The following is a 25,353-nucleotide window of genomic DNA, read 5'->3' on the forward strand; positions in this document are numbered from 1 at the left end:
ATGTGTGTGTGTGTGTGCAATGTGGATGTGGGTGTGCAAGGTGGATGTGGATATGGGTGTGCAATGTGGATGTGTGTGTGCAATGTGGATCTGTGTGTGTGCAATGTGGATGTGTGTGTGCAATGTGGATGTGAGTGTGGGTGTGCGATGTGGATATGGGTGTCAGTGTGATGTGGGTGTGCAAGATGGATGTGGATGTGCAAGGTGGATGTGGGGGTGCAATTTGGATGTGTGTATGGGTGTGTAATGTGGGTGTGGGTGTGGGTGTGCGATATGGATGTGGGTGTGCAAGGTGGATGTGGATGTGGGTGTGCAATGTGGATGTTGGTGTGCAATGTGGATGAGTGTGTGGGTGTGCCATGTGGATGTGGGTGTGCAAGGTGGATATGGATATTGGTGTGCAATGTGGATGTGGGTGTGGGTGTGCAATGTAAGTGTGTGTGCAATGTGGATGTGGGTGTGCAATGTTGATGTGGGTGTGGGTGTGCAATGTTGATGTGGGTGTGCAAGGTGGATGTGGGTGTTGGTGTGCAATGTTGATGTGGGTGTGGGTGTGCAATGTGGATGTTGGTGTGCAATATGGATGTGGGTGTGGGTGTGCAATGTGTGTGTGTGTGTGCAATGTGGATGTGGGTGTGCAAGGTGGATGTGGATATGGGTGTGCAATGTGGATGTGTGTGTGTGCAATGTGGATCTGTGTGTGTGCAATGTGGATGTGTGTGTGCAATGTGGATGTGGGTGTGGGTGTTCGATGTGGATATGGGTGTGCATTGTGATGTGGGTGTGCAAGATGGATGTGGATGTGCAAGGTGGATGTGGGTGTGCAATTTTGATGTGTGTATGGGTGTGTAATGTGGGTGTGGGTGTGGGTGTGCGATATGGATGTGGGTGTGCAAGGTGGATGTGGATGTGGGTGTGCAATGTGGATGTTGGCGTACAATGTGGATGAGTGTGTGGGTGTGCAATTTGGATGTGGGTGTGCAAGGTGGATATGGATATTGGTGTGCAATGTGGATGTGGGTGTGGGTGTGCAATGTAAGTGTGTGTGCAATGTGGATGTGTGTGTGCAATGTTGATGTGGGTGTGCAATGTGGATGTGTGTGTGGGTGTGCAATGTAAGTGTGTGTGCAAGGTGGATATGGGTGTGCAATGTTGATGTGGGTGTGTGTGTGCAATGTTGATGTGGGTGTGCAATGTTGATGTGGGTGTGGGTGTGGGTGTGCAATGTTGATGTGGGTGTGGGTGTGCAATGTTGATGTGGGTGTGCAAGGTGGATGTGGATGTGGGTGTGCAATGTTGATGTGGGTGTGCAATGTGGATGTGTGTGTGGGTGCGCAATGTGGGTGTGTGTGTGCAATGTGGATGTGGGTGTGCAAGGTGGATGTGGATATGGGTGTGCAATGTTGATGTGTGTGTGCAACGTGGATGTGTGTGTGCAATGTGGATGTGGATGTGTCCGGTGGATGTGGATGTTGGTGCGCAAGGTGGATATGGAAGTGGGTGTGGTTGTGGATGTGAGTTTGGTTGTGGATGTTCGTGTGCATTGTGATGTGGGTGTGCGAGATGGATGTGGATGTGCAAGGTGGATGTTGATGTGGGTGTGCAATGTGGATATGGGTGTGCAATGTGAAGTCGGTGTGCAATGTGGATGAGGGTGTGGATGTAGACAAAAATGTACAAGTGGGTGTTGACTATAATAAAAATGATATGTTGATGATGGTGTGGAGGTTGTTGTGGTTGTGCTTGTGTGTTGTTTTCTGGGTACGGTTGATGTGGATGTCAATGTGGGTGTGGCTGTTGAAGTATGTAAATGTGGGTATAGATGTAGATGTCGGTGTACATGAAGTTGTGGGTGCAGATGTGGGTGTTGTATAACTGGATGTATATTTGGGTGGTGTTGTGAGTGTAGACGTGGATGTGGGCGTTTTTTCGTGTGTATGTGTGTTGTTGTGAGTGTGGAATGTGTGTGTACAAACTGTATGTAATTGTGGGTATAGATGTAGATGTGGGCGTGGGCGTGGGTGGAGATGTTGGTGTTGTGAATTGAGATGTGGTGTTGAGGGTGTGAGTGTAGGTATGGAAGTTATGGTTGAGACCGTGTGTAACTCGATATTTGTTACAAAAGGTATGTCCACTGAATCTGACACGAGCGTGGGTATGCATCGTCGATGTTGACAAGGATGAGTATTCTGACACTCCGATACAAAACCGATGCCACACTCCTGTGTGTGAAGGAACTGATAACCCCCTATCTCGTGATAGGATACCGTCAGGTAAACTTTCTCATCAAACAATCAACGTCTTCTCGGTACAAGTGAGCGAAGAACCGATGCCAGCATATATGATATCTGTATCTCGAAAACGAACTAGAAAAAAGGCGGTGACATTATATTATTGTGCATGTGATTGATACATCCAGGAATTAAACTACCAGTTCCAAATGCATATAATAAAAGTAGAAAAAAAAGAACGCGCCAGTATATTGTTGTTTATATATTACGGCTTTTGTGGATTTTTTCGAAATTTCATAATCGTTTTAGAATTCTGACATCGTATTGGTTCAGGAACCCACGCATCCTTCATTTAACTCGGGCAGTTGATTCAGAGTAAGAGATATGATTTTAATTTGATTTTAAACTGACGTGCTATGATATAAATGAAAGACGATTCACCCACTTAATCAATATGACACACATATTGCTTTATAATATTAGTATGATCCACTATTGTATCATTATGTTGTATATGTACATATTCACGAAACAGCAACCTTCGACAAGGTAACAAAATGATCAATGGATGTAAGACCAAGGTCAATGACATAATACGTTCTATTTCCTTGCAGGACCGATGCCATGAAATACTTTGCCCTCCGTTTCAACAACTGAAGAATAGAGAATGTAAAGGCATTTTCGCTCCTTTTTTTAGGATGTCGAAGCATTTTATTGATATTTTTTTGGTCCCTATAGTAACAAAAACCTCTAAAACAGTCAATTTGACCCATTTGACCTGTGTTCTGACCGATTATTACATCTCACAAATTCCCGGGAATGACACAGCACTTCAGAAGGTGGTTGTCATCGTTAATTTCAACAACTTATCACATGCTGACCTGTCCTGGAACAACCATACTGATGGCGATGATTATAGTAGAATTAATGCTTTCGGTAATTTTAACATAGATATTAGGATATATTTTGCTGTAAATTTTACTTTTGGAGATTCCTTTGCAGTGTTTGCTGAACGTTTATCAAACCTTCTTTTTGGAGATGTATTTCTTTCCGACGAAGCAATGAACATCACTCTGCGTGCTCTCTATAAAGATATGTTGCCAACTATACGTTACAGTACAAATCATACCTCAGTATATGACCCAGATGTTATTGGTGAAGATGCATTTGAAGCCTTTCCAAGTACGTATATCAAGCGTAATTGTCCTCAGATTTTGTATTCTCAATCTGATTACACACTGATGGCCAATGCAAGTGCATTGCTGGGGAATAACCGTTCACTTATTCCAGATGACAGCTTTACGCTCACTGAAGATTTAGGTATTTTGGTCTGCCTATCTACGCTTGAGAATTTTACACTCGACAGTTTCACGCCCGTCCTAAACAACGACAGCAGACTTGATAAAAAATCTGGCCTAGAGCAAAGCTATGATATTCTTACCATTCTTACAACTGTTTCTTTGTCCTTTAGTATGTTCTTTCTGGCGTTGTCATTTTTGGTGTATGCAACCCTGACTACGTTACATACACTACCGGGATGCATCTTGATGTGTTTGATGGGTTCGCTTTTCGTCGCACAAGGACTATTTCTATTTGGAGCAGGTGCTCATGATAATCTCCTGGTATGCAAAATAATCGGCGTACTGACACACTATTTCTGGATGGTCACTTTTGCATGGATGGGTGTCAACACCTTTCATGTTTTCCGAGTATTTCGAAACATTTTGTCTTCGGTTAACCTGTCAGGCAATAAACGGAAGATCTTTTGTAAATATGTAGCATTTGTCTACATGGTCCCAGGTGTTATTGTTGGCTTAACCATTCTTACGAATTTATTCCTATTTGGTAAGTCCACAATTGGGTACAGTGAGAGAGGAGCCGCCTGTTTCCTCAATCCTGGCGTCATCACTCTGATATCGTTCGGCATCCCCATCTTTGTCATTGTTGTGGGTACATTCGCGTTCTTCATATCCACAGTCACTTCTCTTAGACGGTTGTCAAAAGAGCGTGTGCAGGCGGGACAAAAAGAACAAGGAACCATCCTTCATATGTTAAAAATAGCCTCTGTAAGCTGTATGTCGTGGGTGTTTGGCCTTTTGGGATCCTCATTTTCGATCGAAGCATTCAACTATGCTTTTGTGATCCTAGCCGGTGGGCAAGGTCTGTTAATTTTCTTAAGCTTTGTTTGCAACAGTCGTGTGTTAAAGTTGTGTATGAAAGGTAAAACTAGACCATCACCTTGCAGAAGTAAAGATGTAAACTCAAAAGTAACATTGAGTTCAAATGTTTCTTCAGACTTGAGCTCCCGTGAGTAATCTACATGGATCCTTGGATTTCTTCAGTGCCAAAATGTAAAGACTTTGGGGGTATTCAGATCCGTTTCTCTGCCACATGACATGAGCAAAGAAATACACAATTTGTCCGAGAATTGGTCCCTATTTACCTATGCCTGTGGTATGAGACTTAATTGATCGGATGGTCAAATTAGCTCGGTAAATTAGCTGATTGTGTGTCATCGTACCGACAGCGCGAAGCGTTGCTAATAGTATCAATCACTACATTATCTGGTCCAGACACATGTTATTTACAGACCGCCGTGGTATAGCTGGATATTACCGAGTGCGGCACAAAGACAAACAAAGGATGGATTATATTTGGTAACCGGTCGGGTAGCCTAGTGGTTAAAGCGTTCTCTCGTCACGCCAAAGACCCGGGTTCTTTTCCCGACATGGGTACAATGTGTGAAGCCCATTTCTGGTGTCCCCCGCCATGATATTGCTGGAATATTGCTAAAAGCTGCGTAAAAGCATACTCACTCACTCACTCACTGAGTATTCATTTCAGTTGTTGCACATTTTGTATTATAATGATTATTGTAGCAACAACGAACACAGCTATATATACATTATTTAAATATAATACAACACCAGTAGATAATATAAAAATAAAAGAAGTGAAAAGTAAAATCTTGACTATAACTGAATGTTTCAAAGGGGTCAAAACAAGTGTCTGGTCACAAGTTTAACCAAAAAGTTAAACAAAATTGAGTTTCAATTACAAACTGCGTGAACTTAAAGTGAATCAGACATGCAGTTTTAACACTTCCTTTAGAACTATGTTTTATTTTAATTTTTTTTGCGATACGTATTTATGAATGTATGTATTATTGAATGCAGTCCATGATTTCTGTACATGCGATAAAACAGAATTTATTATTTTTTATGAAGCATCTTGTGTAATAGCATGCACCAATTATGTAAAACTGTGGTTCAATGTAGCTGTTTTATTTTATAATCGTGCTTAATGTTTATAAACGATATGCGATTTTATAATTCCTGTATCTTTTATAAGATGCTGTAGTTAATATTATTTGATCTCTTTTGTTTCATTTATGTATTCATTTTTGTATAGTTGTCTGTTATTGAATGCATTGTGAAAATATTTATGAACACTACATGATATATTTTCTGTATATCATTTAACAAGTTGACAAATCAGGAGATGACCCTACAGTTTTGAATGCCGAGGTCATTTCACAATATATATATTCTGCTGAAACAAGTCAAAACAAGTCCAGAACTGCCCTCTACTGTGATTCAAAGCCAATATGGAGGCACAGGTGGCCCAGTCGTCTAAGGCGCCGCGATTCGCTCAGCAGAGTTGCGTCCCTTGGGCACGCCAGAAACCTATGATTGTGGGTTCGAATCCCGGTTCGCCCCGATTATGTTTTTAGGTTTGTCAGCACCATACCCGTGCTCGTGGGTTTCACCGAAGTGGTAAACGTCTGAGACCTGCATCACTTCGGGCTTTCCTCCCACATTAAGCTGACACGCCGCGATATGACTGGAATACTGTTAAAAGCGGCGTTAAACCCAACTCACTCACTCAAAGCCAATATATTTCTTAAACGTTTTTTCTTCACTTATAAGCATTTTTGACTTATTTGTAAGTCGCATGTCGCATGTCGATGTCGCATGGCAGGAGCACTGCTGGGCGGCACCAGGCAATAAATACTTACTTTTTATGAATGGCGGGTGCTACCGGTAGGGCAGGACGTACTTGACCTTTTCGCGAACACCTAGTGTCAGCACTGATTTTCAGTGGTTCAGCCATATAATTTTCACAGCCAAGTTTGCCATTTACGCCAAATGGAATCTGTTTCGGTGGATAATCTAAACTGTTTGTTCGCTTGCATTGACAATGTATACTGCTCAAAAGAAGTTAAGGATCACCTGATTCTTTCATATTACAATAGTTAATCTCTCATGCCATGACAGATTAATTTTACCAATATGAAAGAATCGGGTGATCCTTAACTTCTTTTGAGTAGTATTATTATGTTTCATTCTGTCAAAGTGCCAATTAACCTTGCTTGTCCTCTATAGAATAATATCTACATTTTCTGCTGAATAATTGTCTTTCTGTAAAAGTTCAAATTAAACAATTACTGTGGCTTCCTGTTATATCTGAGCGGAAGAAGAATTTCGAGATATGAACGCCTCATGAACGGAAATGGAAACCCACGTGAGTGTATACGTGTAGAATCGCTGGTAACTATGAAACAATGGTTGTACTTCCTCAACCGCAGCATGCTAGTTCTTTGTGTAATCTAGGTTACTAAAGTCAATGATGAGCAATACTGAAATGTGTTGTGTAAACTATGCAATATTAAAAGAACCGCCTTCTCCCTGCCAGGCGAGACTCGCATCCCACCTTCGCCCTGATTATGTTTACCAGGTTAGCCAGCATCATACCTAAGATCGTGAGTTTTACCAAAGTTGCCCACATCTAAGATGTGTACCCCTTGGGTTTTGTCCCACACACCGTGTGTGACTGTAATACAGTTCGAAGCGGCGTGTGTGTGTGTGTGTGTGTGTGTGTTTGTGTGTGCGTGCGTACGTGCGTGCGCGTGTTAGATATTTTCTTTAAGCCAAAACTGCCAAATCAGATATATATTTTCATTAAATCTATGAGCTAAACACGTCTCCTTAACCTAAACATACACCCAGCCCCCACCCACCACCCACTCACCCATATTATAACCATGGTCTTCCCAGTTGTTGAACATTTGCTTGATGCGGCACTTTGTGTATACTGAAACGTCGCATTACAATAATATAAAGGACGTTGAAATCCATGTCAGTTCTGTCTTCTTTTCATTCAGACATGTTGGCTAAAACACCATACAATCGAACCCCGTTGTGTCTAAGTAGGATGTGACCGCCTCCGTGGTCTAGTGGTAGAGCGTCCGCCCAGAGAGCGGAAGGTCCTGGGTTCGATCCCCGGCTGCGTCATACCAAAAGACGTTAAAAGATGGTACTTGTTATTACCCTGTCTGGCGCTCGGCATTAAGGGGGTAAAACAAGGACTGGTCGGCTCGAAGTCAGTATATTGTGTCTGAGTGGGGCATTCATGTTCAACTGCGGCATGGTATCTCAGTGAGCTAGCACTATAAATCGGCATCAGTGCGGACTAGTACAAGCAGACACACACACGTGCATGCACGTCGCTATATAAGTGCAATAATCTTGGACGCGACGTTAAACCCCATTTCACCCACCTCACCTCTAAGTAGGATGTGTCGAATCTCCGGCTATGTCGAACTCACAGTCAGGTCCCGCCAAACTCTAACTATATTTACCACTTTTTTTATATGACGAACTGGATGTGTTATCTGGAGATCAAATTGAAGACCAAAGAGTTAAACATATTATAACATTAACTTACTCCGATGAGTCTAACTGAAATAAAATTAAACACAAAATCTAGCATAGGTTTGAATATGTATAATTTGTATAAATATATATTAATGCATTCATTTATTTTAATCAATCTATGTATTCCCAGATGTAACCAAGAAACTATTTATGCAATGAGCATTATCAAACCATCTATTCATTTTCACTATTAACACAAAACAATTTTGTTTGGGTATTTTCCACAAAACAAGCTATCCATTTTTGTCACCACTACCAACAAACTATTCAATTCTGTCACCACTACCAACAAACTATTCATTTTTGTCACCACTACCAACAAACTATTTATTTCTGTCACCACTGCCAACAAACTATTCCTTTTTGTCACCACTACCAACAAACTATTCATTTTTGTCACCACTGCCAACAAACTATTCCTTTTTGTCACCACTGCCAACAAACTATTCATGTTTGTCACATACAACCTTACAAATCGCCATATTGCCATCAGGCGTCAATGTTGTACGTCAAAAGTGGTGTAATCGTCGATGGTCACGTGTCATGTTTTTAGATGGGTCCCGATTCATTTTGCACTTGGTCGTGTCTGGCGACGTCACTATGAATGTCAAGCCAAAGTCAGCCTGAGACCTATGACAGACTTAGCGGTGGATCGGTTATGGTGTGGGGTGGCATCACTATGACTGACTGAACCCCACTCCATGTTGTGTAAGGGTCACTGGACAGTACTATCGGGACAACATACTGTCCCGTTTGCAAGGTGGGTGGGTCGATGTTTTGTCGTTCAACCGGTGCTCACCGTTCATGATTCATCAATGCTCACCTCCACCAGCTCAGCATCCATAGAATGACAGGACCAGCAATGAGCCGAGAGCTTTCCCCCATTCAATACGTCTCGGAAATGACAGGGAGACGTGTGCGTCAACGCCATCGGCCGTCGACCGCGTCAAATCGCGATTTGGAGATTGATTCGCAGGAATGTTTGACAAAATCGTGGCGGCATTACGCATCACTGATCCAAAAAACGTCAACTTTGAAATTTCTATCTTACCCCTATCGTCCTTCAAATCGTTAGCGGTAATAACAGCAACTTAATCATCGGTTGTAATGTGTTCCCAATTCGTTCGTTATTATCATTACAGTTACTAAAAACTAGAAAATCACTTGCAATATTGGAAATGTTTAGTTATTTCCGGGTACGTACACTCTCTCAAAAAAGAAACGCAACCCCAGTCTGAAAATGTTAGAAAGCCCCAAGAAGAAAAATGTTGATTGTAAATACAGTTTTTCTGATATGCACGGATACCATGTACACTGTTTATTAACGTAAGCGCCCAAACACACCCATTTTCGTGCACAAGGGCATTTTATTGTTACTTTTATCATAGTGAGCAAACTTTTCACGTGGCCCATGCCAAAAGCCTCATGCACGTGCAATTCATGGAAAGAGCAGCAGAAGTTTGGGTTTATAAAAGCACGTGTTGATTAGCAATTCAGTCTATCGTTTTCGCCGAAAGACAAGGTCGAATATGCCACGGTGGAGTGCTGCAGATCGAAATATCGCCATTGGTCTTATTGAAGCCGGACAAAGCTTTGGAAACGTTGCCCCGGCACCTCAATATTCATAAAATAACGATTTCCCGACTTTGGAGCCAATACACACAATTTCATGCAACTGAAGATCGCCCAAAAAGTGGTAGGCCAAGGGTTACCACACCACCTCAGGATCGATTCATCCGGGTCACCCACCTACGTAATCGGCTAGCCACACCTAAAGTCACTGCAACATAGGTGCCAGGTTTGAGAAGAGTGTCCGCACAAACAATTAGGAACCGTCTACGAGAGGCCGGTCTGCGTGCAAGAAGACCACTTTTTGGACTTGTTTTACGCCACGAACATCGACGCCAACGACTCAGGTGGTGCACCAACGTTCGGATATGGACCCTCAGAAACTAGAGGCGCGTCTGGTTTAGTGACGAATCACGTTTTCTCTTTCAACGCCCTGACGGAAGACAGCGTGTCTATAGAAGAGGAAACTAACGTTTTGCCCCGAAATGTGTTCGGCAGGTCGACAGATTTGGTGGTGGGAGCGTCATGGTTTGGGGGGGGGCATGTCTTACAACCAAAGATCAGACTTGGTGATCATTTGTGGCAATTTGACAGCCAAGCGCTATATCAATGACGTTTTACAGCCTCATCTTCTGCCGATTATCGACCAACAAAGAGAGCTCTATCAACACGACAACGCCCGGACGCACACTGTTCATGCAACAGTGAATTTTCTCCAGAATTCTAACGTCAACGTGTTACCATGGCCCTCACGATCACCAGACATCAACCCAATCGAACATCTTTGGGATTATCTGGACCGACGAGTACGTGCACGTACACCGCCGCAGCAGACGTTGGATGCACTAGCCGTTGCACTGGAGGAGGCGTGGAGAGCAATCCCTCAGGAAAGAATCCGGCGTCTAATCCGTTCTGTTCCTAGGAGGTGCAATGCTGTGATCGCAGCTCATGGCGCTCATACGAGGTACTGAGAAAGACGCCCCCTTGCGTCAAGTCAATCTTAGTGAGAGATCTGTCGAAGTCTGGACTTAAACTTGCATAACTGTACTGCCACCATGCCAAATTTCATATTGTTGTCTTCAATAATAAATGTGTTATGATAACTTGAATATTGAGATAAACATCTTGAAAATATAGGGGTTGCGTTTCTTTAGTGAGAGAGTGTATTATTAAAAATGCTGCTTGTCGGATATGAACACGTTTATGCATATGTATGCATCACTTTTTCGTCTTGGCAGCACAGCAATAATTTTCGACCCACTTCTCGTTCAATTACGTCCTGTTCATTGTGTAAAGCACGTCGTTTCAAACAGATCTATCTTCCAGGTTATGAATAGCGATAAAAACCACTTACTCACAACACAAACATTGTAATATTTCCTCGTCAAATCGTTTCACTGTTTGTGACCCACCAGGAGAAAAGGGGCATTATGGGTGCTAAGTAGGGATGGGACGCGTCAAAATTTACTACCCGGGTACCCACCCCCCTATTACCCGACCCTACCCGGTACCCACTGTAGGGCTCAGGAGATGTCTCAAAATGTCCGATTGGGAACATTTTTAGCATAGCCCTGGCAAAACGTATTTGGATACATGTATTTAACAATCTGGTCATTCATACACTGAAGTTTAATTAAGTTATAACTTTATTCAACCATATGAAAAATCAGAAGGAATGGATGCATAGTTGGTGACTTGTAGTGTAACCATAGAGTGCCAGACATTTTTGTCATTAAACAATATATCACGGGACTAACCACGGGTCCGGGTAGTCCTGTGGATACCCGGGTCCTATTCAGTACCCACCGGACCCGGATACCCGAGTTACACGTCTCAGCCCTAGTGCTAAGACACAGTTGTGCTGTGACGTCATAAAGACGTTTGTCGTCAATAAAAATCGCCATGTGTGCGGACTGTACAAAAATCTTATTTCTCTCTCGTAAGTTCGTAATGTAATAAAAACATTATTTCAAAAGCTTTCAGCATAAATGTCTACTTTCAATTATTCAGACATATCTAAAAACTGCAATTATTACAAAAACAGATATTAGTCGGAAAATGGGTCCAAATGTTTGATGTCGTTGTACTTTTGTGTTCCTAAGACAATGTAGATTAAAAAGATGATGAGAAGTGAAAATCTGATTTTTCACCCATAAGGTCTGATGGTGGGTCACATTTGTTGCTGGTACAAATGCATCAGTTCTGTTTGTACAGTTGAAACCAAAGGTTCCAACGGCAATATTACTGAAATACTTCAGTGCAGACACCGTGTACAGTTCACTGAATGACATCCAAACACGGGAATCATTATCAAAATGATATCGAAACCCAATGACTAGGATTCTGATGAACCCTCTGGGATTCTGGGTTAGGATAAAGGTCCCCGGCAACCCATGTTGTACTTAGCGGCAACTAAAGAAGTCGGGTTGTTAGACTCGGTGAGTTGGTAATAACATGTCAAGGTATCTCAACTTCGTATGGATCGATGCTCATGACGTCAATCACTAGTTTGGATCAGATTCGAGTACGTACAGCCCGCCGCCATATAGCTGGCATATTGCAACGTTAAATAACATATAAGCCAAACTATAATGTCTATAAGGAGATAAACCCAAACATTTATTTCCTCATATTAATAATTTAATAAATTAACGTTTATTTCGTGAGTGCACTTACTTCTTCCGCACGGGACAAACTTGTTCAAATTTGTATTCACAGTCTGTGAAAATATCAGTGAGTATGCATTATGTTGTATTTTTCAGTAGTTTAAACCTTATAAATCACTTTCGTATACAAGTTAATTCGGTGTTCATTATATACACAACAGTACAAGCACTATATATTCTGAAATTGCGCTTCAACGGGGTGTTATATGTTGTTGACCAATATTGAGCAGGCAGATATAAATCTAAACTCAAGGTTGTTTTATATCAGTTATATCAGTTTTCAGTTATATCACGGCATGTAAACTTGATGTGGGAGGAAAATCCGAAGTCAAGCTGGTCGTGAAATTCACAACTATGTGTATAGTGCTGACAAACATATCATATGTTTCTGGCACGCCTAAAGGTGGCAATCCTGCACAGGGAATTACGACGTCTCACCCGACGTGACCACCCGTACGCGTGAACAATATATTTTGTTTATATTAAAACATTTTAAATATCACAAAACTAAATGGCCTGATCCTTGCTTATATAACTAGCATTTCCCCAACGTTTTGGATTCTTAAAAAATGATGGTTCATTCAATTGACAGTACTTGTTTAATGTTAATGACTGTATTTGCCTGTTCTGATACTTTCAGAACAGTGTCACCCAAGAAACATCTACTGATGATGTTGGTGGTGAACATTCTGCGGTTGTTGGTGATCCTGGATCTTGCAGATATGAGTTATGAAAGTGAACCAAGTGTCAACGAACATCTAACTTCACTCATTCTGAGCTACGAAACAAAGTATTGTAAATCAAAATGTTTGTCGACCCCTGAAACCGATATCATGGCCCCGTTTCCAGCAAGCGATAGCATCTGCACACGTTGTTCCTGTGACGCTGAGTGTAGGGACTTCGGCGACTGTTGCCCCGATCTGTACATTGGCAAAGGCAAGTACGACCTAGAATGTGTAGAGTTTTCTCAAGGCATTTCTAAGGCTATACAGATCTATGTGGTGACACAGTGTTCGCTTGGTGATAAACATTATTCGGAAGAACTTTCCAGAAAATGCAACACTTCCACCCAGCTGCCAGTTTCCCTTCGAAGAGAAAATGTGACGTCCTTAACATTTAGAAATAAATATTGTGCACAGTGCCATGGTTATGAAGATTTTCAAACATGGGACATAGGTGTTGCATGTGAACAGTTTCCAGAGGAAATCAGCCACATTTCTGATCCAGTGGCTATATTTGACTTGTTAGAAAAATCACCTTTGTGCATCTTTGAATACCGTGTGCCACAAAACATTTCGACCCGAAAATGTCATGAAATGTCACCAATTTCTGAGTGCAATGTGACAGGTATTTGGAAGACGTACAATGCTTCTATCGAGGCCGCCTGTCATGCCTACAGCCACGTCACTAATTGGGGTTATCAGAATATATTCTGCCACATTTGCAATGAAGGTGTCATATATACCTCGTGCTGTGTTCAAACACCCAGTTTTCGACTACCTGCGATGGGCTTGCAACCAATTAAGCCACTGATTGGATTGCTACAGTTTGAAGAAAGCAATATGAACACAGATCCAAAGGGAAACTTCTGCCCTCGAGGAGAATATCAGGATACACTCACTGTGAGTAGTTATGTTATGGTTACTGTGATTTTGTCGAAGGTTTCCCTTGATGTTGTGAGGTTGCGCTTGCGTGAGTGAGTGAGTATGCTTTTCGCCGCTTTTAGCAATATTCAAGTAATATCACGGTGGGGGACACCAGAAATGGGCTTCACACATTGTAGCCATGTCGGGAATCGAACCCGGGTCTTCAGCGTTACGAGCGAAAGCTTTAACCACTAGGCTACCATTTTTGTTGATATTAGTATCCTGTGGGTGTGGATCTTGTCGACAGTGATGTGGGTGTCGATCTTGTCGACAGTGATGTGGGCGTGGATCTAGTCGACAGTGATGTGGGTGTGGATGATGTCGACAGTGATGTGGGTGTCGATCTTATCGACAGTGATGTGGGTCTGGATGTTGTCGACAGTGATGTGGGTCTGGATCTTGTTGACAGTGATGTGGTTGTGGATGTTGTCGACAGAGATGTGGGTGTGGATCTTGTTGACAGTGATGTGGTTGTGGATGATGTCGACAGTGATGTGGTTGTGGATGATGTCGACAGTGATGTGGTTGTGGATGATGTCGACAGTGATGTGGGTGTGGATGTTGTCGACACTGATGTGGGCCTGGATCGTGTCGACAGTGATGTGGGTGTGGATCTTGTCAACAGTGATGTGGGTGTGGATCTAGTCGACAGTGATGTGGGTTGTCTATCTTGTCGACAGTGATGTGGGTGTGGATCTAGTCGACAGTGATGTGGGTGTGGATGATGTCGACAATGATGTGGGTGTGAATGATGTCGACAGTGATGTGGGTCTGGATGTTGTCGACAGTGATGTGGGTCTGGATCTTGTTGACAGTGATGTGGTTGTGGATGTTGTCGACAGTGATGTGGGTGTGGATGTTGTCGAGAGTGATGTGAGTGAAAATATTGTCGACAGTGATGTGGGTGTGGATCTTGTCGACAGTGATGTGGGTGTGGACCTTGATGCTGACAGTGATGTGGGTGTGGATGTTGTCGAGAGTGATGTGGGTGTGGATCTAGTCGACAGTGATGTGGGTGTGGATCTAGTCGACAGTGATGTGGGTTTCGATCTTGTCGACAGTGATGTGGGTGTGGATCTAGTCGACAGTGATGTGGGTGTGGATGTTGTCGACAATGATGTGGGTGTGAATGATGTCGACAGTGATGTGGGTGTGGATGTTGTCGACAGTGATGTTGGTGTGGACCTTGATGCTGACAGTGATGTGGGTGTGGATGTTGTCGAGAGTGATGTGAGTGAAAATATTGTCGACAGTGATGTGGGTGTGGATCTTGTCGACAGTGATGTGGGTGTGGACCTTGATGCTGACAGTGATGTGGGTGTGGATGTTGTCGAGAGTGATGTGGGTGTGGATCTAGTCGACAGTGATGTGGGTGTGGATCTAGTCGACAGTGATGTGGGATTCGATCTTGTCGACAGTGATGTGGGTGTGGATCTAGTCGACAGTGATGTGGGTGTGGATGATGTCGACAATGATGTGGGTGTGAATGATGTCGACAGTGATGTGGGTGTGGATGTTGTCGACAGTGATGTTGGTGTGGACCTTGATGCTGACAGTGATGTGGGTGTGGATGTTGTCGAGAGTGATGTGAGTGAAAATATTGTCGACAGTGATGTGGGTGTGGATCTTGTCGACAGTGATGTGGGTGTGGATCTTGTCGACAGTAATGTGGATGTGGATCTTGTTGCTGACAGCGATGTCGGTGTGGACCTTGCTGTTGACAGTGATGTGAGTGTGAATGTTGGTGTGGATCTTGTCGACAGTGATGGCTGTGTGGATTATGTCGGCAGTGATGCGGGTGTGGATGTTGTGGACATTCATGTGGGTGTGGGTCTTATCAACAGTGATGTGGGTTTGGATCTTATCAACAGTGATGTGGGTTTGGATCTTATCAACAGTGATGTGGGTTTGGATCTTATCAACAGTGATGTGGGTGTTGACCTTGTTGTCGACTGTGGTGTGGGTGTGGATCTTGTCGACAGCGATGTGGCTGTGGATATGCATGTGGGTGTGGATCTTATCAACAGTGATGTTGGTGTTGATCTTGTCGAAAGTGATGTGGGTGTGGATCTTGTCGACAGTGACGCGGGTCTGGATCTTGTCGACAGTGATGTGGAAGTGGACCTTGCTGTTGACTTTGTCATTGCGTTATGTGGGTGTGGCGTGAATCTCCCTGTAGTTAGTGGTGACAGTGGACGTATTCAATGCTGTTGACTTCAACATGGATGTGGCAGTGACTTGTGTAGTTGACATGGTTTTATTTCTTGTGGGTGTGATGCTGGTTTGGATGAGGATGTGGGTGTTGCTTTGGATGTGGGACAGTGACGTGAGTTCCGGTTCTTGGTATAGCTGGTATATACATATCAAAACAAACAACAACAACAACACCTATTCCAATAAAATAAGACCATGTCATTTGTTTTCAGGACCAATGCCGTAGAATTCTTTGCCCGCCGTTTCAACAGCTGAAGAACAGAGAATGCCTGAACATTTTCACGCAATTTCAATTTCAAACGTCGAGGTATTTCATTCGCCTTTACTTGGTCCCCGTCTTAGAAAATCACATAGACACAGTCAGCTTGACCGAATTGAAGCGTGTTCTGACAGACTATTACACCTCACAAACGGACTTGGAGGCAACAGCGCTTCAGAAGATGGTTATCACAATTTACACCAAGTCATTTTATATTAATGGGGGGTGCAACGACATAGGTGACATAAGTATTGCTGATATTTCTCGCATGGAGATAACGATATATGTTGTTAGTAACTTTTCTATAGAATATCCCTTTGCGACTTTTGGTGAACGTTTATCAAACCTGCTTTTTGGAGATGTATGTCTTCATTACGAGGGGTTTAATATTTCCTTTCGTGCGGTGTATAAAAGCATGTTGCCCGTTACACAAACTGTAACATATCACACCTTATCGTGTGTGTACGAGCCATTTACTATTGAGGTAGGTGATTATAAAGCATTTTCAAGTGACTATGTGAAGCGTAACTGTCCTCAGATTTTGTATGGTCAATCTGATTATACACTGATGGCTAACGCTAGTGTACTTCTCAACAAAAGTAAGACACTCATCGCAGGGGGAGACTTTACTGTAACCAACAGTTCGGATATTTTGGTATGCCTATCTACCCTTGAAGATCTTACACTACCGCTGAACGACAAGGACATGTACAATGTCACCATGCGCATTTCAAGTATTGGCACAGAGCAAAGCTATACGCTTACAAGTCTTTCAACTGTTTGTATTTTTTTTAATATTTTCTTAATTCATCTGTAATTTAGTGTCTACTTCCAACTTTGGACGCAACCTGGTGTATCAGCTTTTCATTACAAAGGACTATTTTGATTTGAGAATATGTGGGCGTGCTTAAACGTCAAGTAGGGTGCCTACGTGTGTACTTGTCTCTACGGTGCCATGACTTTTCTTTTGAATTGTGTGCTTGAGTGCGTGCGTACGTCCGTGCGTGCGAGTAGTGGGGTGGTCGGGGCAAGGAATACTCCGTCACTTGTTGAAAGTTGCTTCAGTTGGTGCTTTGTTTAGTGCATTTTAGAATCCTTATTTCAAATCCAAGCACTGAGATATGTTTTAGTGTCCCTGGCGATGGGACAGGGTCTGTATTGCTGTGTAGTATTATTTTCATGCGCGAGTTTAAGGTTTCTTAAATTTGAGTATGTGAATTTTGTAACTCCACATTTAGCAATATTTAGCCCCACAGGGTTTTTAGTTGTTGTTTAACACCATAGACACTAATATTCCAGCGGCGAGATGTAAGTATCGAACCTGGACCAGACAAACCACTGATTGATATTATGAGCAGCGTCCAACGATGACACTCAGTCAAGTCACAGAACCTGGCCACTCGATCCCCATCTTGCGAGAATCATGAGGTACTGGGGACGACACTGGCTGACTGAACCTCACGTCTCTACTGACATTATCCTCCCCTACAAACAAACACACACACACACACGCACGCACGCACGCACGCACGCACGCACGCACGCACACACACACACAAACACGCGCGCGCTTTCTTAACTAAATTCCTTGTCCCAGTGGAATGATTAAATGTTTGATCATGGGGTTAAAGAATTAATCAATATTTCCATCCCGTTGAGGACTCGTGTGCTCTGATCGAAATATTGACGTGTGTGTGTTGGCGTTGTGGTGGTGGTGTGTGTGTGTGTTGGGGGGGGGGGGGGGGGGGGGGGGGGCGCTTCGTGTACTAACGCCGGTTTTATAGTGCTCCAACTACTGAGCGCCAGACAGGGTTACAAGTACCATCTTTCAGCGTCGTTTGGTATGACGCGACCATGGGTCGAACCACCAACCTTGCGCACTCCGGGTAGACGCTGTATGGACTAGACCACGGAGGCGGACTACATATTCAGAACTGTTTACATGAGTTTGAAGTGTTTTACATTTGTGTTTATTTTGTCAAGTATATCTGATAGTCAGATTCCTTAACTCTGTGTGCATAATATATGACACAACTGTATGTAGAATATCATCAATTTAGTAGCATGCTAATAAACAAAGCTTTGTTCCAGTTTGGTTTTCCTTTGTTATTTAATTATATAGCTACACTTTAAAATAATTTTATTTAATATATATTTGAGAATCATCATTTTTGACGAAATTAATTACATGAAAAAGTACTCACGGTTATTATATACAAGTGACAAAATATTTCCATCCCCACAATACAATTCAAGCACTCCACCACGCATACTGTTTCACAAGTGCATGACGCCAAGATCATACGCGCGAAACGCTTAAATTCTGTGTCCCAACCTATCCAGTTTTCAATGAGACAACTAAAACAAAACATTAAATAAAACAACTGACCGTCTCGGACTAAGATGATGCACATACAAATACATAGCAACATGTGACATGTTGGTTTAACATTGGTCGAGCGGCTGCGTAATATAAAATTCCATTGATGGAAAGGGGGCACGGGTGGCCCAGTCGTCTAAGGCGCCGCAATTCGCTGTGCAGTGTTGCGTCCCTTGGGCACTCCTGAAATCTATGTTTCAGGTTTGTCAGCCCCATACCCGTTCTCGTGGGTTTCACCGAAGTGGTAAACGTCTGAGACCTGCATCACTTCGGGCTTTCCTCCCACATTAAGCTGACACGCCGCGATATAACTGGAATACTGTTTAAAGCGGCGTTAAACCCAACTCACTCACTCACTCCCATCATTGGTTACCAAACCACACTTACTTGTTCAAGATGTTTTCATTTCCATCCATCCATGAGTAAGTGAGTTGGATTTATCGCTGCTTTTAACAGTATTCCAGTTATATCGCGGAGTGTCAGCTTAATGTGGAAGGAAAGTGCTAAGTGATGCAGGTCTCAGACGTTTACCACTTCGGTAAAACACACGCGCACGGGTATGGTGCTGACAAACCTAAATACATAATCGGGGCGAACCGGGATTCGAACCCACAATCATAGGTTTCTGGCGTGCCCAAGGGACGCAACTCTGCACAGCGAATCGCGGCGCCTTAGACGACTGGGCCACCCGTGCCCCTTTGTTGTGACTGTTGTGACTTTTATATGAACATCTCTACTCACAGATAAAGTGGGTCATGTGCTTGTCTTTAACATTTTGGTGTACGTTAACTACAGTGAATCCGGCCCGCCTTAGATACTCCATTGCCTTCTCCGACGTCCAAGAGGGTCCAAGTTGGGCTGAATTTTCGTATCGGCAACTGTCTGCCAGACATAACATCGTAGAACCAGTAAAAAGTAAACATGCACCCATGTTGCCAACATTCTCAGCCACACTTCCATGCATACAAATATCTAGCATACTAAAGGTTCCGCCGGATTTTACAGCTCTACGGATTTCTGAAAGAGCTTTGTCTAAGTAAGCCAGATCGTGAGCCACATCACTGATGAATATCCAATCAAAGGAGTTCGTTAGTTCCTTAGGTAAATCGTAGAGGTCATACACTTTGAAACTGATGTTTTTTAAATTCCTGTTGGATGCAGTTACGTTTGCGGTTTCCACAACATCCGCCACCACGTCACTTCCAGTGAAAGAAGACTTAGGGAATCTCGCCGCCATATTGGCAAGGAGAGAACCCCTTGCGCTTCCGAATTCAGCAACAGTGATACCAGCTTCTGCAAAGTAATAATGAAATCATTCAGTGAAAGATGGCTTACTAAGTTCAAATTGTGTTTAAATTTAGACATCCGTGAGATTTGCATCACACAGAAACATCCCCGTCACTTTAATTATCATTGACTCAAGAAATATTTTTTTGTAAGAGCATCATCTTAAAGAGTGACCTACGACTCTATTGAGAGATTAACGACGAAAGAACAACGTCATACTACTTGATTAGAAATTTCTTGTTCTCGAGTGCACCAGGTAAGCTAATACAACGATGCCAATTCAATCTCTTAAATGATATCTGTTTCATGTAACGAGAGACAGTTTTTGGTAAGTAGTTAGAAGTATTCACGTACCCAGTTTCTCTTTCAAGCCAGGCACCGCTGACAAAATGTTGTTATCTATAAACATATCCTGACTGACTGAACGGTAGTCGTCCATGATGTCGAACACCTCTGGTATTGCTCCGAAAGCAACTCCTGAAAATCATGATATATGATATTTGAGGTTAGCCCAACAACCTTAGTGTAACAATACCCATGTTCCATGAGTAGTGTAGTGGTTGGTTGGTTTGATGTTTAACACCGCACTCAGCAATATTCCAGCTATATGACGGCGGTCTGTAAATAATCGCGTCTGGACCAGATAATCCAGTAATTATTATCATAAGCATCGATCCACCCAATTGGGATCGATGACATGTATCAACCATGTCAGCGAGCCTGACCACCCGATGCGGTTAGTCGCCTCTTACGACAAGCATGGTCGCCTTTGACGGCAAGTATGGGTTGCTGAAGACCTATTCTATCCTGGATCTTCACGGGTCGAGTAGTGTAGTAAACGAAGTTTAACGCCGCAGTCAGAACTATTTCATTTATCACGGCGACCTGTAAACATTAATACAGCCTGGACTAGTCACTCATTCACGCAATCTTGTATGATGGCACGCAGTCATCCATGTCCTAACGTCTGACCACCCGATCCCCTTTTAAGCCGGCTGTTAGGACAAGCATGAGGCACTGGCAACTGTGAGTGAGTGATTTTGGTTTTGCGACGCTTTTAGCAATATTCCAATAACATCACAGAAATGAGCTCCACAAGTTGTACCCATGTGGGGAATCGAACCCGGGTCTGGACTCGAGAGAACGCGTTAACCACAAGGCTACCTGTGCCCTCCTATGAAATCTACATAAACCATTCCACAGTGTCAATGCTACACCAGGTTGTGTTGTCCTCAGCATAGTTTCTTTTCCTTGTAACGGATACTTGACTTTTGATTACAAGAACACTGCTAAGCACTGCGTTTTTCTGTGAAATATACCTTCATCCACCATCTGGGTGGCCCAGTCGCCTTAGGCGCCGCGATTCGCTGTGCAGAGGTGCGTCCCTTGGGCATGCCTGAAACCTATGTTTGTGAGTTTGAATCCTGGTTCGCCCCGGTTATGTTTCTAGCTTTGTCAGCACCATACCCGTGCTCGTGAGTTTCACCGAAGTGGTAAACGTCTGAGACCTGCATCACTTCGGGTTTTCCTCCCACATTAAGCTGACACGACGCGATATAACTGGAATAGTGTTAAAAGCGGCGTTGAACCCAACTCACTCACTCACTCATCCACCATCGAGTGTCCCCTTTCTGCACACAATGGTTATAATGTTACACAACCTAAAGTGAGCGTGTTGATATATCCGCCTTAGATACTGATGTCAGATTACACCCAAGGGATCCTACCTGGGGGTCCATCCAGCTTGAGGCATTCCTTGACAGCAGGGAATCTCTGGCCAAAGTGTGGCATCATCCTACAGAAGGCGGACGTCGAGCCCAGAACGCTCTTGTGACTGCTTGGTACATGGTAGTGAGAACTGTCCTTGCTCACCTGAATCACTTCAGCTGTTGCTAGCGCACCCAACACCTCACGCACGTACCTGATGGACGACAAGACAGATGAGGAAGGAGAATGAGGATGGCCCGTGTGTGGTGGTGGGGGTTGGGGGGGTGGGGGAGGTAATGCGGATGCAATCGAGTTAGTGTATGGTGGTTGGTTGGTTCGTTTGTTGTTTAACGCCGCACTCAGCAATATTCCAGCTATATGATGGCGGTCTGTAAGTAATCGAGTGTGAACCAGACAATCCAGTGTTTAATATAATGAACATCGATCCACCCAATTGGGATCGATGACATGCATCAACCAAGTCAGCGAGCCGTTAGTCGCCTCCTACGACAAGCATAGTTGCCTTTTACGGCAAGCAATGGTTGCTGAAGACCTATTCTACCCGTGTATAGTGGTAAAGAATTGAGGTCTGTGGAGATATTCAGTGATTATGGACCAATGGTAAACATGGTAAAATGGCGATCTCAATCCGAATTCCAGCTACAGTGTTCATGTGTAACCAGGAAGGAAACAGTATATATGTAGTATGCAATATTTTTTTAAATCACCTCTCCTTTAAACCCGTTTTCTCGGCAATTTCCTGTGATGTCATTGACACTTCTGCTTCCAACAGCTTTTCAAGAATACCGGTTTCCCTTGCCATTGCGATGCTTATTGCTGCAGACCCCGCACCCATAAAACCAAACAGCTTGGCACCATACTCGTCTTGGTTCATCATTTAGCCTGTTTCGAAAAATCAGATTAATTCCATGAGTAAGTTTCTGCAGCCGCGGTGTGTTGTAATATCACTAAGTGCAAAACGGCATTCGCAAACCAACAACTTTCTCTGTTAGCAAAATATTGCAGGAAAATATTTGTTAATTAACATTTTGGAAGTATATGTGTTTTATATATACTGACTGCCAAAAGAAACTTAACCACTTTGAAAATGAAATTGAAAAGAAATTATAACACAAGTTCAAACTAAGTCAATGCAAAATATATTACCCAAACACAACAATGCTCTATGCAGAAAGTGATACACGTCACCGGCACGGGTTTGTTTTATTTTTAGAAAATAAGAATCACTGAAAAACGTGCCGTTTGGGCAGCCAAATCTACAAGTGAAATAAGCGTATATAAATGATACAGACGGGATGACGGGATGCCACTGATAATTTAATCACCAAAACAATACCATGACTGACACCCAAACAGACCGGACACACTTCAGACAGGCTAAGAACAGGCAAATCCAGGGTAACAACGCCCATTGAAGACCCGTACTTACGTACTTTGCCTCTCCGGAATCGATTCCTGACAGCGACGTCATGAGCGACGAATGCCTTATGGCATAGTGCTAGTCGACTGACAGTATCCAGGAGACTCCGGGTTCAAGGAATTATGGCTTACAGACCATAAAGAGGACAACATCGTCGTCAGAGATTGAGCTGGGCAAGGCCTGTACGTCGTTGGCAGCGACATGACTGATGAAGAGGTTCTGTCTCTTCAGAGCTGTTTACCGCCGAAGGGGAGACCGAACGGCGGCATGTTGCGTTCAGGAAATCAAGAAAGAGGACAACATCGTCGTCAGAGATTGAGCTGGACAAGGCCTGTACGTCGTTGGCAGCGACATGACTGATGAAGAGGTTCTCTCTTTTCAGAGCTGTTTACCGCCGAAGGGTAGACCGAACGGCGGCATGTTGCGTTCAGGAAACCATGCCGTATGGTGGAGGGGTATTATAGGGTGGGAAGGAATTTGTGGGCAGGAAAGAACACCACTAGTCATCGTTAACGGAAGTTTGACATCTCAGCTTTCCATGGATGGCATTCTTCGTCCGATTGTCCTACCATTTCTACAACAGCTGCCACGCGGTGTCCTTTATCAGCACAACGTCAGACTCCATACAGCCCGAATCGTACACAACTTTCTTGCAGCCAACAACGTCAACGTGTTGCCGTGGCCTGCACGCTCCGCAGACATGTTCCCAATAGAGCACCTCTGGAATGTCATGGATCGTCGTTCTAAACAGCGAACACACCCGCCTGCCAGCCGACAAGAACAATCCCGGCCTTCCAAGAAGAATGTCCACGTATATCACCTGACGTCATCAGACGACTGACTTTGTGAGACGAAGAGGTTTTGGCGTGTCTTGTATCAGGGGATGGACTTACACCCTATTTATGTCAAGTGTCATGACTATTTGATAGCGATTCATAAACACATGCTCATGATATAGTCGGAATCGTACATTCAACTCAGCTTTTATCAGAGATTTCTTATAAATATGGAAAGGGTTTTGTCGCTTCTACTCTGTAGCAGGAAATTTTTAGAAAAGGACGGTTGTACAGTAAAGTACGGTTAGTAAAGTAACGAACTCAAAGAGACTACTAATTTTAGTTCGTTATAACCGTAGTTCGTTATAAGCATATATACAGCATAACTACAGCAAATAGTCGGGACCAAAAAGTAAGTTCGTTATATCCGTCAGTTCTTTATAAGCGTGTTCGTTATAACCGTAGTTTACTGTAATACCCATGTACAGCTCACACTGGCACACTTTTCCAACATATTAAGGAAATGGTAACTGCAACAAGCAACATGTATGCATAGCCTTATGTCGATAAGGCAATATTTACTGCGAGTGTTATGTCAGTATGACTCTACCGACTGCACAAGGTTAAACAGTGTGACGCATCAGCCACCCGTGTTGACAAATGTGTCACGTCTGAAAGTAGGTCACCTTGAATCTTTGCGAACTGAATATAATTTAAGGGTAATACATTCCGCCTTCCCTGTTTTGATTCCCTTCTCTTGAGGAAATTTCAGTCATGTGCCATTACAAATGTCACGCTAGCACACATTTTCATGACTGTATGACATACCTGGTGTTGCTGAGTTTGGGTTAAACTCTTCGTTACTGTATCGGCGGGTCCAAACAAGGGAGGCTACTCGCATACCCCGAACCGACAAGCCGATCAAAGTGGCGAGTCGGGCGCAAGGAGTCCGTACCTCGGGATCGAATCCTTTGCTTTTCACATCGCTTTCAATCGCGTTATTTCGGCAACTGCATCGTCATGATTTCCAGCAGGTCCAGTGAACGATTCTGTTTATTTGCAGTGTTTTATTTAAAGACAAATACATCTCATCACTTTTTTCAAAAAGGACATTATTATTGTTGTCGTTGCTGTTGTCGTTGTTAAAAGTATTGTTATTATTATTAAAGTATTTGTGGCTGACCGGAAATCGTAATTTGACTACACCACTTGAGAAGATGGTTGTCAAAATTTACAACAAGAAGGCAGGTGATGCAGCTACTGAGCAGCTACTGAGCAGCTACTGACGACATTAGCTGAAAGAGTTAGTCATCGTGACATCAATATCGCTGACATCTCCAGGATGGAGAAAGGTTCTATATTGTCACACACGATTCTACATAAGATCCATGCTCCCGGTTTTCTGAACGTTTATCGAATCTGCATGTCATTTATTCATGGGACTGAATACTTCTTTTCGT

At 43.3% G+C, this 25,353-nt stretch overlaps 3 protein-coding genes across 3 annotated transcripts; 2 read left to right on the forward strand and 1 right to left on the reverse strand.

Annotated features, from left to right (window-relative positions):
• Nucleotides 1–1,232: 1,232 nt before the first annotated feature.
• On the forward strand, nt 1,233–6,585 carry LOC139442659 (latrophilin-like protein LAT-2). The gene has a single exon (XM_071223518.1). The coding sequence runs from the start codon at nt 2,789–2,791 to the stop codon at nt 4,544–4,546; it is 1,758 nt and encodes a 585-aa protein (XP_071079619.1). The 5' UTR covers nt 1,233–2,788; the 3' UTR covers nt 4,547–6,585.
• Nucleotides 6,586–12,851: 6,266 nt separating this feature from the next.
• On the forward strand, nt 12,852–17,849 carry LOC139444388 (uncharacterized). The gene is made up of 2 exons (XM_071225352.1): nt 12,852–13,805; nt 16,256–17,849. The coding sequence occupies exons 1-2, from the start codon at nt 12,852–12,854 to the stop codon at nt 17,117–17,119; spliced, it is 1,818 nt and encodes a 605-aa protein (XP_071081453.1). The 3' UTR covers nt 17,120–17,849.
• A 1,538-nt stretch (nt 17,850–19,387) lies between these two features.
• On the reverse strand, nt 19,388–24,777 carry LOC139444389 (S-adenosylmethionine-dependent methyltransferase Rv2258c-like). Its single transcript, XM_071225353.1, has 5 exons — nt 24,722–24,777; nt 22,405–22,579; nt 21,697–21,890; nt 20,324–20,446; nt 19,388–19,975 (listed from the first exon to the last, which is right to left on the reverse strand). The coding sequence occupies exons 2-5, from the start codon at nt 22,572–22,574 to the stop codon at nt 19,416–19,418; spliced, it is 1,047 nt and encodes a 348-aa protein (XP_071081454.1). The 5' UTR covers nt 22,575–22,579; nt 24,722–24,777; the 3' UTR covers nt 19,388–19,415.
• Between the last annotated feature and the right edge of the window lie 576 nt (nt 24,778–25,353).

The sequence above is a fragment of the Haliotis cracherodii genome, unplaced genomic scaffold, assembly GCF_022045235.1.
Source record: "Haliotis cracherodii isolate W230 unplaced genomic scaffold, xgHalCrac1.p SCAF_5, whole genome shotgun sequence".
Taxonomy (NCBI): domain Eukaryota; kingdom Metazoa; phylum Mollusca; class Gastropoda; order Lepetellida; family Haliotidae; genus Haliotis; species Haliotis cracherodii.